This window comes from Mirounga angustirostris, unplaced genomic scaffold (genome assembly GCF_029215605.1).
Source record: "Mirounga angustirostris isolate CCGP_5_RB_7025 unplaced genomic scaffold, mMirAng1.0.hap1 SCAF_16, whole genome shotgun sequence".
Classification (NCBI taxonomy): Eukaryota; Metazoa; Chordata; class Mammalia; order Carnivora; family Phocidae; genus Mirounga; species Mirounga angustirostris.
Genome location: NW_026991724.1, coordinates 59558350 through 59572621, shown reverse-complemented (window position 1 = coordinate 59572621; position 14272 = coordinate 59558350). Strand labels below are relative to the sequence as shown.

Sequence of the window (14272 nt, the reverse complement as noted above, 5' to 3'; positions counted from 1 at the left end):
CCTGCTTCTCCCTCTCCCTCTGCCTGCCTCTCTGCCTACTTGTGCTCTCTCTCTCTCTCTGTCAAATAAATAAATAAAATCTTTAAAAAAAAAAAAATCTCACAGGCTGTAACTGTGGTAATGAATATTAACTAGGTTTATTATTATCATTTCACAATGTATACACATACTGAATCATGTATATCTGAAACCGATATTATGTAATATGTCAGTTCTATCTCAGTTAAAAAAAGTTATCAATCCTTAACACTACCACCACCAACCAGTAACACTTTTTGGTAAATCTAAAAAAAAAAAAAAAAGACCTCATGGGCATCTCAGAAGGATTGAGATGATCTTGAGCCCTGATGTTCAAGGACTAATTCCTAATGCTTATAAAGCATGAAGTGGGAGAGACTGCTTATTCTGCCCGAGTGAGAACTCAGGGAAGAAGAGGCAAGGGCAGTTTACAAAGCTGTGTTTTTCCTCCACGCACAGGGAATCAGATTGCCAAGCCGGAGGTCATCTCTCTATTGGAGCAAGGAGAGGAGCCATGGTCAGTGGAACAAGCATATCCTCAAAGCACTTGTCCAGGTGAGGTCAGGCCCCAGGTGGGAGCAAGGAACTTTCCTCTAAGCCCTCCTTGTTTGAGAACTGGGCTGAGCACGTGAGGAGTTACCTTCCTCAGACATTCACGATTCCCTCCAAGGAGATTTATCCCATGTATTGACTTTTTTGCAGCTGTTGATACAGAGCAAAGATGGCCACCTTGTTAACAAGGTAACAGTTTTTGTAAGCTGCAGTTTCCCTTCCTTGCCATCCACTCTCCTGATACCACCTCTCGTATTCTCTGCTGCCCCTCTCTCGATGATTTCTCGTTCACTTACCTGCTTTTAATTTGTTCTTATTTCCTTTATTGCCAAACTTGTAGCGAGGGGCCACAGACCCCTCTTCTTCTTCTTTTTTTTTTTTTAAAGATTTTTATATAGGTAATGTATTTATATGGCTCAAAAAACCCAGAGCTACATAAAAGGAGTAAGCTGAAAAATCTCATTTACTTTTGCTGCTGTTGTCTACGTTATTCTTCCCATACCTCTACACACACAGGGCACACACAAAGGTAACCACTTTTTTACTATAAATTTTTGAGCTATTTTCTTAGTGGTTGCCCTGGGGATTATAATTAACATCTGAATTTATAACTCTCTAGTTTGGATTAATACCATTAACTTTATAGTGTACAGAAACTTTCCTTCTGTATATCTCTATTCTCCCCCATTTATGCTGTTATTGTCGCAAATTACATGTATATATCGTATGTCCATCAACATAGACTTACAATTATTGCTTTGTTTTTGTCTTTTAAATAAGATAGGGAAGAAAGTTACAAACAAAGAATGCATTTGTAACGTCTTGTTATATTTACCTATGTAGTTACCTTTATTGATGCCCTATTTTTGACTTACTGTCTAGCGTCCTTTCATTTCAACATAAAGGACTCCATTTCTTCTAGGGCAGGGTTTGCTAGCAGACTCTCTCAGGTGACGCTTATCTGGGAGTGCTTTCCTTTCCTCTTCATTTTGGAAGGAATGTCTTGTCAGATACAGAATTCTTGGTTGACAGTATTTTTCTTTCTAGCCTCCATGGTTTCTGAAGAGGAATAAGCTGTTAATCATATGAGGATCCCTTGTATGTGATGAATTTCTTCTCTCTTGCTGCTTTCAGGATCCTCTCTTCGGCTTGTAATAGTTTAATTATGATGGGTGTTCTAGATTCCCAGGAATATGTTAGAAGTTTTCAAAGCCCTGTGAACATCTCATCCCTCAGCTTTTTAAAAATCTTTTTGGTTTTGTGTATCGTTTGCCTCAGCTATTTTCCATCCTCTCAGGCAGTACAACTTTTTAAATACATTGCCTGCAAATGTTTAACAAATACCTGCTCCCTAGAGGCTTCTAGCCCCTGACAGCCTTTCAAGGGAGGTCTTCCAGGGAACCACCAAATAGGTCAAATGATGACTGCTCTTTGGGAATGAGGCTTTGGGAAGCCTCCAGCTCTAGTACCTCTAGTACCAGAAATATGGGCTGAGATTTTCCAAGGCTGCTGCGGAGCTGGGGAGCCAGAGATGGGACTAGGGTAATTTACAATGCCGTAAAGCTCACTGCTATAAAAATCCAGCTGTTTTGCTTGAATAAGCTCTTCCCTTGGCTGCTTCAAGACTTTGGTTAATTTATAAAATTCTGAGGAAATTGATTCTGACAGTTTTTGCCAGTGTTGTGGTTGCTCTAGGGAATGGTGAAATTTCAGAGGCCCTTATTTTGCCCTTTTTACTGACATCTTGCCCCAGATAATCAGTTTTAATAATTTCTATTGTATTTTTCCAGTTTCTTCATACAACTACAAACATATATTTTCATCTTTCTTAAAGTAGATTATGATACACACTGTTCTGTATCTTGCTGTTTTCAATTTAACAGTGTGCCATAGCCTGCTCTTAAGCCCTGGAGGTGGACGTCTTCTCATCCATTCTAATGAACTGGTGATTTTTGGAGTCTCATCAGTTGCCCCCCTTCAGATCTGAAACCTTCCATCAAGGGCTCATGAATTCCGGTAGCTTTCACTCTGCTACTCTTGGTGCTGACCATCCTGGGCCACCATCCTGAGCCTGGTGGTTCCACCACCTCCATCCTCCCGTTTCTACCGTCTTGCAAACCGCCTCAAATATCTCCTTGATCTCGATAAATCAGGAATCTCATTTCTTCCTTCTAGATGATGTTTCCCCCTCTTCTTCATGCGTATCCCTGGCACCAGCCTTCTGTGAGTCCCCTAAGCTGGAAATTGAGAAGTCATCCTGACCTCCCACTCTTCCCAAGAAGTAATCTGTCTTCTACCTCCTGAGATTTTCTGCCTCTGAAGCGTCAGCTGTGTCCTTCAGCTTCCACCAACATCATTCTCAGTTTCCTTACAAAATTCTAGCTCAAGTTAATGCATAAATTCTTATTATTAGTTACCTCAGGTGTTATTTCTAGATTTATCTTCCTGAAGTCTTCCATTATGAGGTCTCTGTCAGTAAGTCTATAGTGATTAGAATAGCCTGTTAAATAACTCTGACTAGATTTCAAGACCTTCCAATTTTTTCTGTTATTTTTCTCATTTTCTGACTAGGTCATGCTGTATAAGAGCAGTCTGTCTGTATTCAAGCAAGGCTTGAAGGCCGAGCTCACGTCATTTCTCTGTGTGAAACCTTCCTGGGTTGTTTCTATCCGTGCTGATCTCCTTTTCCGGCCTCCCACCCACCCAGCATCTACATCTCTGCAGTCTCTCAGTGATACACTGTGTGTATTGTCCATAACTGTTTAGTATGTCCTCTCATCACATAGATTCTAACCTCCTGGTTAGACTATACTTTGTTGTCTTGTCTCTGGTTCTGGATACTCAGGCCACAAGTATCGAATATAAAGTTGGACAAGAATTGTTCATTTGGTCAGCTGCTATTTCTTAAAGTTTCTTTTGGGAGGATTCAAAGCTATATGGTCATCATTCCCTAACTTCAAGGAGCTAAGCTTGAAGTTGGTAATAAATGCCAGTTTTTGAGCAGAGTAGAGCCCCTTTTGTAATGGACTTGGATAGTAAAAGGAAGGAAATGGTGTATAGGGAATAGAGAAGAAAAACCTAGAGAAAGGGACAAGGGTCTAGGCCCTGGCAGGTGTCTGTGGCTTTAGACCCTGTGGTAGGGCGAATAATGACAACCCCCCACCCCTACCCCCCAAAAGATGTCCACATCTTAAACTTCTGAGTATGGTACTTCATATGGCAAAGGGGCTTCTCAGATGTGAGTACATTTGGAGCTGGAGAGATTATCTCGCATTATCTGAGTGGGCAGTCGTAAGGTCCTTATAAGAGTGAGGCAGTAAGTAGTGTCAGAGACAGAGAAAGGAGATGTGATGATGGAGACGGGATGGAACGATAGGCTTTGAAGATGGAAGAAGGAGCTGTAAGCCAAAGGATGCAGGCAGCTTCTAAAAGCAGGAAAAGGCAAGGATGTGGATTCTCCCCTAGAGCTTCTAGAGGGAAGCTACCCTGATTTTAGCCTAGTAAAAGCCCTTTTGGACTTCTGACTTCCAAAGCTGTAAAGTAATAAGGTTTGTTATCTTAGGCTTCAACATGTGTGGTAATTTGTTACTTTAGAAATAGGAAACTAATACAGACCTCTTCAGTTGTTGGAGGACTCACACCTCAGCAATGATGATGGGTGGCTTTCTTATACTGAATTTGCCAAACATTTCACTGGATTCACGATCTTATGGAATTATTCGAAACATCCTCTAAGGATAGTGCAGAGTCAGCCTCTAAATACAGATTATATCAGGCTATACCTCCCTTGTCTTCATCATAATATGTTGCCTTTCAAGTCTGTCTCTTGTGTCATTACCCTACAAATGATGCCGTAGTTATTAGAAGAATTGTCTAACTGTAAGAGTATCCTTAAAGTGTGGTGATTTTTGAGCTGATGAATTTTGTCACTGACTGAACTGAATAGGAAACGAGGTGATAGTTTATTATCATAGATAACATCCTTGCTTAAAACTTTTATTTGTGATGCTTTCTCTTAACCCCACCCCCTCCTTTGGGGGGGGGCAGGTGTCAAATAGGGGAGGAGTCAGGATATTATAACACAGAAATGATTTAGAGCACTTTAATCATTTAAACATTAGTTAAAGGCCTGGTTACTTATTTATTTTTTTAAGCAACGTTATTTCTTACTTTTTTACCTTAATCGTATTCACTGTGTCCTTTGTCAGGGATCTCCCAGACCACCCTTAGGTTCAGTGATTCCCTAGAAGGACTCAGAGGACTCAAAAGTCATTATATTCAGAGTAGTGGTTTATTAAGTGAAAGGATACAAAGCAACGTCAGCAAAGGGAAAGGCATGTGAAACAGGTCCGGAGGAAACCCAAGTGCAAGCTTTCAGTAGTCATTTGCCAGTGGAGTTGCAAAAGACACATTTAATTCCTTCAGCAGTGAGTTGTGACAGCATGTATGAAGTGTCATCTACTAGGGAAGCTTGCCTGAGCCGAGGAGTCCCGACGTGTTTACTGGGGATTGGACATTTGGGTACACAGTGCCTGAATAGCTGACTGCAATCACGGAAGCTCCAGATCCCCAGAAGGAAAGCAGGTGTCCACCACAAATGACATTTGTACGAACTGTTTACAGATACTGAGACGGGGTGCTTCAAGACCTCGAGCATGCAGAACAACCTTATACCATTTAAGACCTCAATTCCTAGTAGCTGGCCGAAGGCTAGTCGTGAAACAGGCCTTTGTGGGAATGTGCAACGTTTGAACAACTCAGGCATGCAGTTAGCTTTTTTCTTTAAGGTTTTATTTATTTATTTGAGAGGGAGAGACAGATCGCGAGAGAGAGCAGGAGCGGGGTTGAGAGGGAGAAGCAGGCTCCCCACTGACCAGGCAGCCTGCCGTGGGACTCGACCCCAGGACCCTGAGATCATGACCTGAGCTGAAGGCAGACGCTTAACCAACCTAGTCACCCAGGCGCCCCATGCAGTTAACTCTTTACCACACACACTGATTCTGGTCTTCCTTCCATGGGAAAATACACCTAAATGGTCTTTGCTGGTATTCTGTACACACTTACTCTGGTTAACATTCTTTTTTTTGTTCACTTTTCACTATTCTCCTCTTTCCTACTACACTCTTTCTCTGTGTTACAGTTTTATTTGAAAGTAAGTCCACATTTGCCTTTTCAATAATATGGACAGTAAATCTCACTTTTCCCACTCTGTTCTTAGAAGTTTTTTCTCTGTGCTCTCATGGCTTTTTTTCCGATTATTTCAGAGTGGATGAGAAATCTTGAAAGCAAAGCATTGATCCCAACACAAAGCATTTTTGAGGAAGAACAATCCCATAGCATGAAGTTGGAAAGATACATATGGGATGATCCTTGGTTCTCCAGGTTAGAAGTCTTGGGATGTAAAGACCAATTAGAAATGTATCACATGAACCAGAGTACAGCTATGAGGCAAATGGTCTTCATGCAAAAGCAAGTACTGTCTCAAAGAGGTTCTGAATTCTGTGAACTTGGAGCAGAGTATAGCCAGAACTTAAACTTAGTTCCATCTCAGAGAGTTTCTCAAATAGAACATTTCTATAAGCCTGATACAAATGCTGAAAGCTGGCGGTGTAACTCAGCCATAATGTATGCAGATAAGATTACCTGTGGCAATCATGATTATGACAAAGCCTTCCACCAGTCCATACAACCTATTCAGCATGAAAGGATGCAAACTGGAGAGAATCTTCTCAAATGTACTGATGCTGTTAAATCTTTCAATCATATACTACATTTTGGTGATCATAAGGGAATGCATACAGGAGAAAAACTCTATGAATATAAGGAATGCCATCAAATCTTTAACCAGAGCCCATCATTTAATGAACATCCACGACTTCATGTTGGAGAAAACCAGTATGATTACAAAGAATATGAGAATATCTTTTATTTCTCATCATTTATGGAGCATCAAAAAATTGGTACCGTAGAGAAAGCGTATAAATACAATGAATGGGAGAAAGTCTTCGGGTATGACTCATTCCTTACTCAACATACAAGCACTTACACCTCAGAGAAACCCTATGAATATAATGAATGTGGGACATCTTTCATCTGGAGCTCTTACCTTATCCAGCATAAGAAAACTCATACTGGAGAGAAACCCTATGAATGTGATAAATGTAGGAAAGTGTTTAGGAATCGTTCAGCCCTTACTAAACACGAGCGGACTCACACTGGAATAAAGCCCTACGAATGTAATAAATGTGGAAAAGCCTTCAGCTGGAATTCTCATCTAATTGTACATAAAAGAATTCATACGGGAGAGAAACCTTATGTATGTAACGAATGTGGGAAGTCTTTCAACTGGAACTCACATCTTATTGGACATCAGAGAACTCATACTGGAGAGAAACCTTTTGAATGTACTGAATGTGGGAAATCTTTCAGTTGGAGCTCCCATCTTATTGCCCACATGAGAATGCATACTGGAGAGAAGCCCTTTAAATGTGATGAATGTGAAAAAGCTTTCAGGGATTACTCAGCGCTTAGTAAACATGAAAGAACTCACTCTGGAGCAAAACCATATAAATGTACAGAATGTGGAAAATCCTTCAGCTGGAGCTCCCATCTCATTGCCCATCAGAGAACTCACACAGGAGAGAAACCGTATAACTGTCAGGAATGTGGCAAAGCATTCAGAGAACGCTCAGCCCTCACTAAACATGAAATAATTCATTCTGGAATCAAGCCTTATGAATGTAATAAATGTGGAAAATCCTGCAGCCAGATGGCTCACCTTGTTAGACATCAAAGGACTCATACTGGAGAAAAGCCCTATGAGTGTAATAAATGTGGAAAATCCTTCAGCCAGAGCTGTCACCTTGTTGCTCATCGGAGAATTCACACTGGTGAGAAACCTTATAAATGTAATCAATGTGAAAGATCCTTTAACTGTAGCTCTCACCTTATTGCACACCGGAGAACTCATACTGGAGAGAAACCATATAGATGTAATGAATGTGGGAAAGCATTTAATGAGAGTTCTTCCCTCATTGTACATCTAAGAAACCATACTGGAGAAAAACCCTACAAATGTAATCATTGTGAGAAAGCTTTCTGTAAGAATTCTTCTCTTATTATTCATCAGAGAATGCATAGTGGAGAGAAACGCTTTATATGCAATGACTGTGGAAAAGCCTTTAGTGGTCACTCAGCCCTACTTCAACATCAGAGAAATCATAGTGAAGAGAAACTGTGAATTGAATTGATAGATTTTTCTTTTATTGTACATTTGGTAACACATTGAAAAAGAAAAAAAAAGTATAAATCAAGAGGGGAAATTTTTTAGTAAGAATTCAGGAAGACTTATTATTCAATAGAAAATATCTTCTTAGAAGAAACCTATGAATGAAAAGACTGGAAAAAGCTTTCAGCAGTTATGTAGCCTTTATTTAACATCAGATAATTACAGTGATGAAAACTCCAAACTCCTCTAATGGTCCACCAGGAATCCTACTTAAGGAACATGAATGGAGGGAATGAGACTTCTTTTCTAGGGAGATCTCAACTATTTGTGGATCAAAGTGCATTGTTAAGGGGAAAACCTTATTCTGGGAAGTTTTTCAACTGAAAATACACTTTTGCATCAAGCTGGAATGATAGATGGGAAGCTTTATAGTAACATCTTGTTCATAATTGTGGAAATACAGATTTTGCTGTTATAAAGGGAGGATGTGGGTGCCCTTTAAGGAACAGAATATGAAATACTAAATCTGAATTTAAGAAAAAAATAGTATTGAATGGGATATTTGCTGTTGATCAAGATTAACCTTAGAAAAGATTAGTAAATGAGATTACTAATGGTGGAAAGATTATTACCTAGAAGTATGAGACTGATCAAGAGGTGACAGTTTATGACCCAGTGTGTCAGTGTCCATGGTTTACTCATTGATTGCATCGTTGGACAATTCATTTGTAATTTGTTTTAGGCAATCACTATAAAGTTATAATTGTGGACACCGCATCAATATATATAATGTTAAGGAATGAAAAGGACACAAAATTGTACATACATATCTATTATAACATCTAAAAAATGTATACAGATAAAAGACTGGAAGGACCCATGGAGAAATTAACCTGGTTAATTTAAGATTTTTAAAAATTTTTACAAACACATACAGCACTTATCATGTGCTAGACTTTGTTTTAAATGCTTTTCAAACATTAACTTGTTCAGTCTCCTTAATGCTATGAGATAGGTACCTTTATTATCCCAGTTTTGTAAATGGAGAAACTGGGCCAGAGATGTTGAGAAACCTAAGGACACACAGCTGTTAAGAAATGGAACTGAGATTGTTTGGCTCCAGAGTCATGTTTTTAACTACTATGTTATGCTGCCTCTCCAGTGATTTTTTCCCCTAATTTTTTTCTTTTGTTCAGTTTTCTATAGTAGATATTTAATAATAAAAATCCAGAAATCCCAAAGCAATGAGAAATAAAGTTACCTGGCTCTCTGTCCTGAATGATTTCTGGTAACGTGAGAGCTAAATTCCCTTTGGAATATGAAATCTGGATTGGACGTTCAGAATCACTGCATTTTCTGGGACCTGGGTTCCCTAGGATTTCACTACCCACAACCTTGAGGATTACAGCACAACAAATGGCTGGAAGACTCACCAGAGGTTTGGGCAATGCTAAGGAATGCCCCTTGATGGGTTTAGAATGGCCCTCATGGGACAGACAGCAAGAGACACTACTGCACATGGGAGCAATATTTCTCAAGGTCTCCCTCAAATTCAGTGTTTATGTTTTCTCCTCCAGCGGAGAAGATTGCTTGATAGTAGGGGGGCTTCAAAGGGAAGGGAGCTTACCACTTCAGCAGAGTGAAGAAGTCTCTCTGTTCCTAGTGGAAAGGAGGCAAGATGGGTAAGAGGATTTAGGTGACTTCTCTCCAGTTCACAGATACTTCCTGTATTTCCCTAAAGTAGGGCTATAATTGGAGGCCAACAGTTCTTGGATAGGTTTCAAGGGTATGGGTTAGAAATCTAGGATACAAAAGGTTCGTCGAGTTCTTGCAGGGCCCATGACTTCCCATTGTTTGAGAAAGTGGCCTACTGGTGTGGGGAGGCTGTGTTCACCATCCTGTAGCTGGAACTCACATAGGTATGTAACATCTGATTCCCTGCCTTTCAGGGCTTAATGCATAGTGGTCACCCAATAAATGTTGCAGGAGTAAATTACTGAATGGATTTCTCATGTGATTTGTGCAAAGACCTTTAGAGAGCATAGAATTAGCAGCATCTCTGTAAGAGAAAGCAGTATGTATCAAGTCATAGTGTCACTATGTGGGTATAGTACTCTAATACCCGATGTAATACATGCTGAGCAAATCCAGTTTCTCTGATTTAGGGACTCCAAAGGATCTCATAATTCATACATAATATTATACAAGCATACTGACAAATTATTCTATATTATTCAGCTTAATATCCTTTAAAAAAATTTTCTAAAAGTGCCTCTTGTGGCCCAGCTGACATCACAAGTCAAGAGAAAGTCCCAGACTTCTGCTTCCTCCTGGAAGGATCCCCACATTCCTACCACCTGTCACACACGTGCACAGTGTGCCTTGGATGTTCAGGACTCCCAGGCCCCCTCACTTCCCTTATTCTAACCCATGTATGGCTCAGTTCATTGCCCTTTTGACCCTATCTTCTCACCAACTCTGGAACCTTCTGTTGGGCCCAGCTGGAACTCTTACTCGGCCATGAGCTCTCCCTTTTCACCTTCCTGCCGTGATTGAAGTTTGGGTCTCCCCTACGTACAGTTTTTCTTACGATGGCTCCAGGGGTCGCTCCTTTCCCTCCCACTTTTCTTATTTGCTGCTTCTAGATTGTTCCTCCCTTCTCTCTAAAACTTACCTCTGACTCTTGGGATATGAGACCATCATTCCAGCTTCCCTTCATTGCAGTCATCTAATGGGTCATTCATCCACATATCAAAGATTTCAGCACCTGCCTTACTGCATCTAGAACCACCTCCATCATAATACTTCCTGGTTCCATCATCCATCTAGATGATCTTCCCATGTACTGACCTCAGTTCTTTGTCCCCTCTGCTCATGGTTTTGTCAACCACTAGGACTATTCCATTACTAGTGACTGGAACACCTCCACCTTCTATTTCCTAAGCTGGTTGACTATTTAGTATCAAGCTTCCAAAAATCCCTTGACTTAACCTTCCCTCATGCTCACTGCCAGCAGACGACTTTGCTTCCTATTTCCCTGAGAGAACAGAAGCAATCAGCAGAAGCCTGCCATAACATCTACCTACCTTCCACAGGTACCTACATATGAACTGAATGGGTTGGCTCCAGAGCCTGTCTCCTCCATACTACTCAAGGTCATTGCTCCAGCAAAGTTTCCCCTATCTCATGTATCATCAAGTTTTCCCTGTGTACTGGATTATTCCCACCAACATGCAAAGATGCTTTAAAAAAAAAAGGAAAACCTCTCAATACCACATTTCCTTCTAGCTCCTGCATAATCTCTGCTTTGTTGTAGGAAGCAAGTTTTTTAAAAGTTGTTTGTTTTTTTTTTAAGATTTTATTAATTTATTTGACAGAGACAGCAAGAGAGGGAACACAAGCAGGGGGAGTGGGAGAGGGAGAAGCAGGCTCCCTACTGAGCAGGGAGCATGACCTCGAAGGCAGACGCTTAAGGATTGAGCCACCCAGGCGCCCAAATAGTTGTCTTTACTTATCCCTACTTCCTTTCCATTCTTTCTTGAACCTTCTCCAAAGCTGCCTCACTGCCAGAAGTCCTCCACATTGTTAAACCTAGTGGTCAATTCTGTTTTTCCCTTTCTTAAAATAGCATTATAGATAATAGATCATTTCCTCCTTAAAACATATTTTTCAGCTGGCTTTCTGGACTTCCCTCCTGAGTCTGGCCTTCGTTTCAGGCCTCCTTGCCTGTTTCCTTCCCACTTCCCTTCATATTGTCAGGTGCCCTGTTTTCTACCTGTTTACACCTCTGATGGTCTTGTCCAGTCTTGAGGCTTCAAACACCACTGGTATGCTGAGGACTTTACTTTTAGGGCTACGGTTTGATGAATGTTGAAAATGTATACACCCTTGTAACCACTGCTACAATCAAAACAGAGTATTTTCACTTTTCCAGAAAGTTTCTTCATGTCTCTACAGTTCATCTCCACCACTTTTTCTTTTTTTTTTTTTTTAAGATTTTATTTATTTATTTGAGAGAGAGAATGAGAGACAGAGAGCAGGAGAGGGAGGAGGGTCAGAGGGAGAAGCAGACTCCCTGCTGAGCAGGGAGCCCGATGCGGGACTCGATCCCGGGACTCCAGGATCATGACCTGAGCTTAAGGCAGTCGCTTAACCAACTGAGCCACACAGGCGCCCTCCATTTTTTTTTTTAAAGAACAAGAACAACAAAACATTTTTGCACGAGGATATAAACATAGGGAGAAGAAAATAGGGATTTTGAAGAGCATTACAAGAGATGAGAGGTCAGTTTTTAAAAGCCTGTGATATGCTTAAATCTGAGACCAATGAATAAAGCCTTACTTTTGTTTCAGTGACAAATGGTAACAAATGAAAGAAGCAGAATGATGATAGGCTTGCACAAGGATTAGTAAATACAGAAAACAACAAGGAATGAGCTAGGCCAGTCTACAGTATTCAGGCTCTTTCTGCCTGGATTTCTGTTAAACCTCCCTGATTAAGACCCTTCTGGGGCACCTGGGTGGCTCAGTTGGTTAAGCATCTGTGTTTGGCTCAGGTCATGATCTCAGGGTCCTGGGATTGAGCCCCATGTCAGGCTCCCCACTCAGCGGGGAGTCTTCTTCTCCCTCTCCCCACTTGTGCTGTCTCTCTTGTTCTCTCTCTCAAATAAATAAAATTTAAAAAGAATCTTATGGGGCACCTGGGTGGCTCAGTTGGTTAAGCAACTGCCTTCAGCTCAGGTCATGATCCCGGAGTCCTGGGATGGAGCCCCGCATCGGACTCCCTGCTCAACCGACAGTCTGCTTCTCCCTCTGCCTCTCACCCTGCTCCTATTCTCTCTCTCAAATAAAAAATCTTTTTAAAAAACCTTATAAAAAATATTCATACCCCATAACACATAGTGGGCTTTGTTTTTCTGAACTCCCCCTATTCTTTTTGTACGTCTTTTATACATCCTTGATGGTTATGTACAGGCACAGCCATTTATACGCGCTCATGTCGCTAATCCACCAGGGTGCTCTGCTCACCAGCCCTCGCCCACTTCTTTGGGAAGCAATCAAGTATTCCCAGACAAATCCATCTTCTGATTCTATGCCTCTGTATTTCCTTTCTAAGCTTTTAACATTTATTTTTCTCTTTTTAATTTTGTTTACCAGGGAGTAAGTGCCTCCCTTCTCATTTATGACTAAAAGAAGAAGAAAGAACGAGGAGGCAATAAATCATCCCACAGATAATCATATTTGACAAATGTTTTAGTTCTTTCCAAAGTCAAATTCCTATGTTTCTGATTTTATCTTGAGTCACCTTGCAGTATAAATGGTGTTATGCCTGTAGTAAAAACAAGGTAAACCATGATTGTAATAGTTGTTATTAGCATAGACCAATATACAAATATTATAAAATTTTATAGTATGTAATAATATAGTAAAAGAATTTTGAGTGACATATTCTGGGATATGTGTTAAACACTTTATGGAAATTTACGTCTTTATTTTTTAATATTTCATCCTTTTGATTTAAAATGTTTCTCTTGGGGCGCCTGGGTGGCTCAGTCGTTAAGCATCTGCCTTCGGCTCAGGTCATGATCCCAGGGTCCTGGGATCGAGTCCCACATCGGGCTCCCTGCTCGGCAGGAAGCCTGCTTCTCCCTCTCCCACTCCCCCTGCTTGTGTTCCTGCTCTCGCGGTCTCTCTGTCAAATAAATAAATAAAATCTTTAAAAAAAAAAAAAAGTTTCTCTTTTAGGACTCCTGTTATTCAAATGTTAGCACGCTTATGTCTGTTGTCCATATTTCTTAACCTTTCTTTTATGTTCTCTAATTCCTTTTCCTTTCTTTTTTCTGGACATTTCCTCAATTTGCTCTTCCAGTTTGCTAATTTCTTTATCAGCTGTCCATTTTGCTATTCATTTCCTCTACTGTGTCTTCAACAATTGTTTTACATGACTAATATTTATATTTGGTTCTTTTTATGTTAATATTTTTATTTCCTGTTGCTAATATCATGCCTTATCTCTTTAAATGTATTTAATAGACTAATTTAAAATATTGGCCCATCTGTTCTAATATATCTGCTTCTGATGGAATCTGTAATGCAGTGTGTGTTTTCTCTTGAAATTCTTATGCTTAGAAAATTGCTTATTACTTTGGCCAGTAAGTGTATTTCCTTTGGGGTCATTGGTTATTCCATCAGGTCGTTGTTATGCATACATGTGATGGGATCAGATTCTGGTCCCTATAAATAGTTCAGGGGTGGGGAGAATGGATGGTCGAAATATCAGAAAGCTAGTCAGTGACTCCTCACCTCATGAGATCACTCCTTGGAATGTGATTCGCCATCCCCAAGCTTTGAGGAGGCAGGGTGGAGAAGCACTTGTATGAGGTAACGTGGTCTTTGCCTGTTTCTCAGCTACTCATAAGCACAGGCTAGTGCCTTGCCTTGAATCCATTCCTCGGAAAGCCTGGACCAGAGGTTG

General features: G+C 40.5%; 1 protein-coding gene across 15 annotated transcripts in view; it reads left to right on the top strand.

The window, feature by feature from the left end:
• Nucleotides 1-14272, top strand: part of ZNF606 (zinc finger protein 606) — a 28576-nt gene that overhangs the window by 12813 nt on the left and 1491 nt on the right. For 8 of the 15 annotated variants that reach the window (XM_064580224.1, XM_045892343.3, XM_064580223.1 and 5 more), the window contains 2 exons: nt 478-573; nt 5835-13123. In XM_064580224.1, coding sequence (XP_064436294.1) covers nt 478-573; nt 5835-7810 — 2072 coding nt within the window. In that variant the 3' untranslated portion in view covers nt 7811-13123. Of the gene's footprint in view, nt 1-477; nt 574-720; nt 760-5834; nt 13124-14272 lie in introns of those variants that run through there. The other 7 variants (XM_045892348.3, XM_045892347.3, XM_064580227.1 and 4 more) reach the window with 7 other exon arrangements.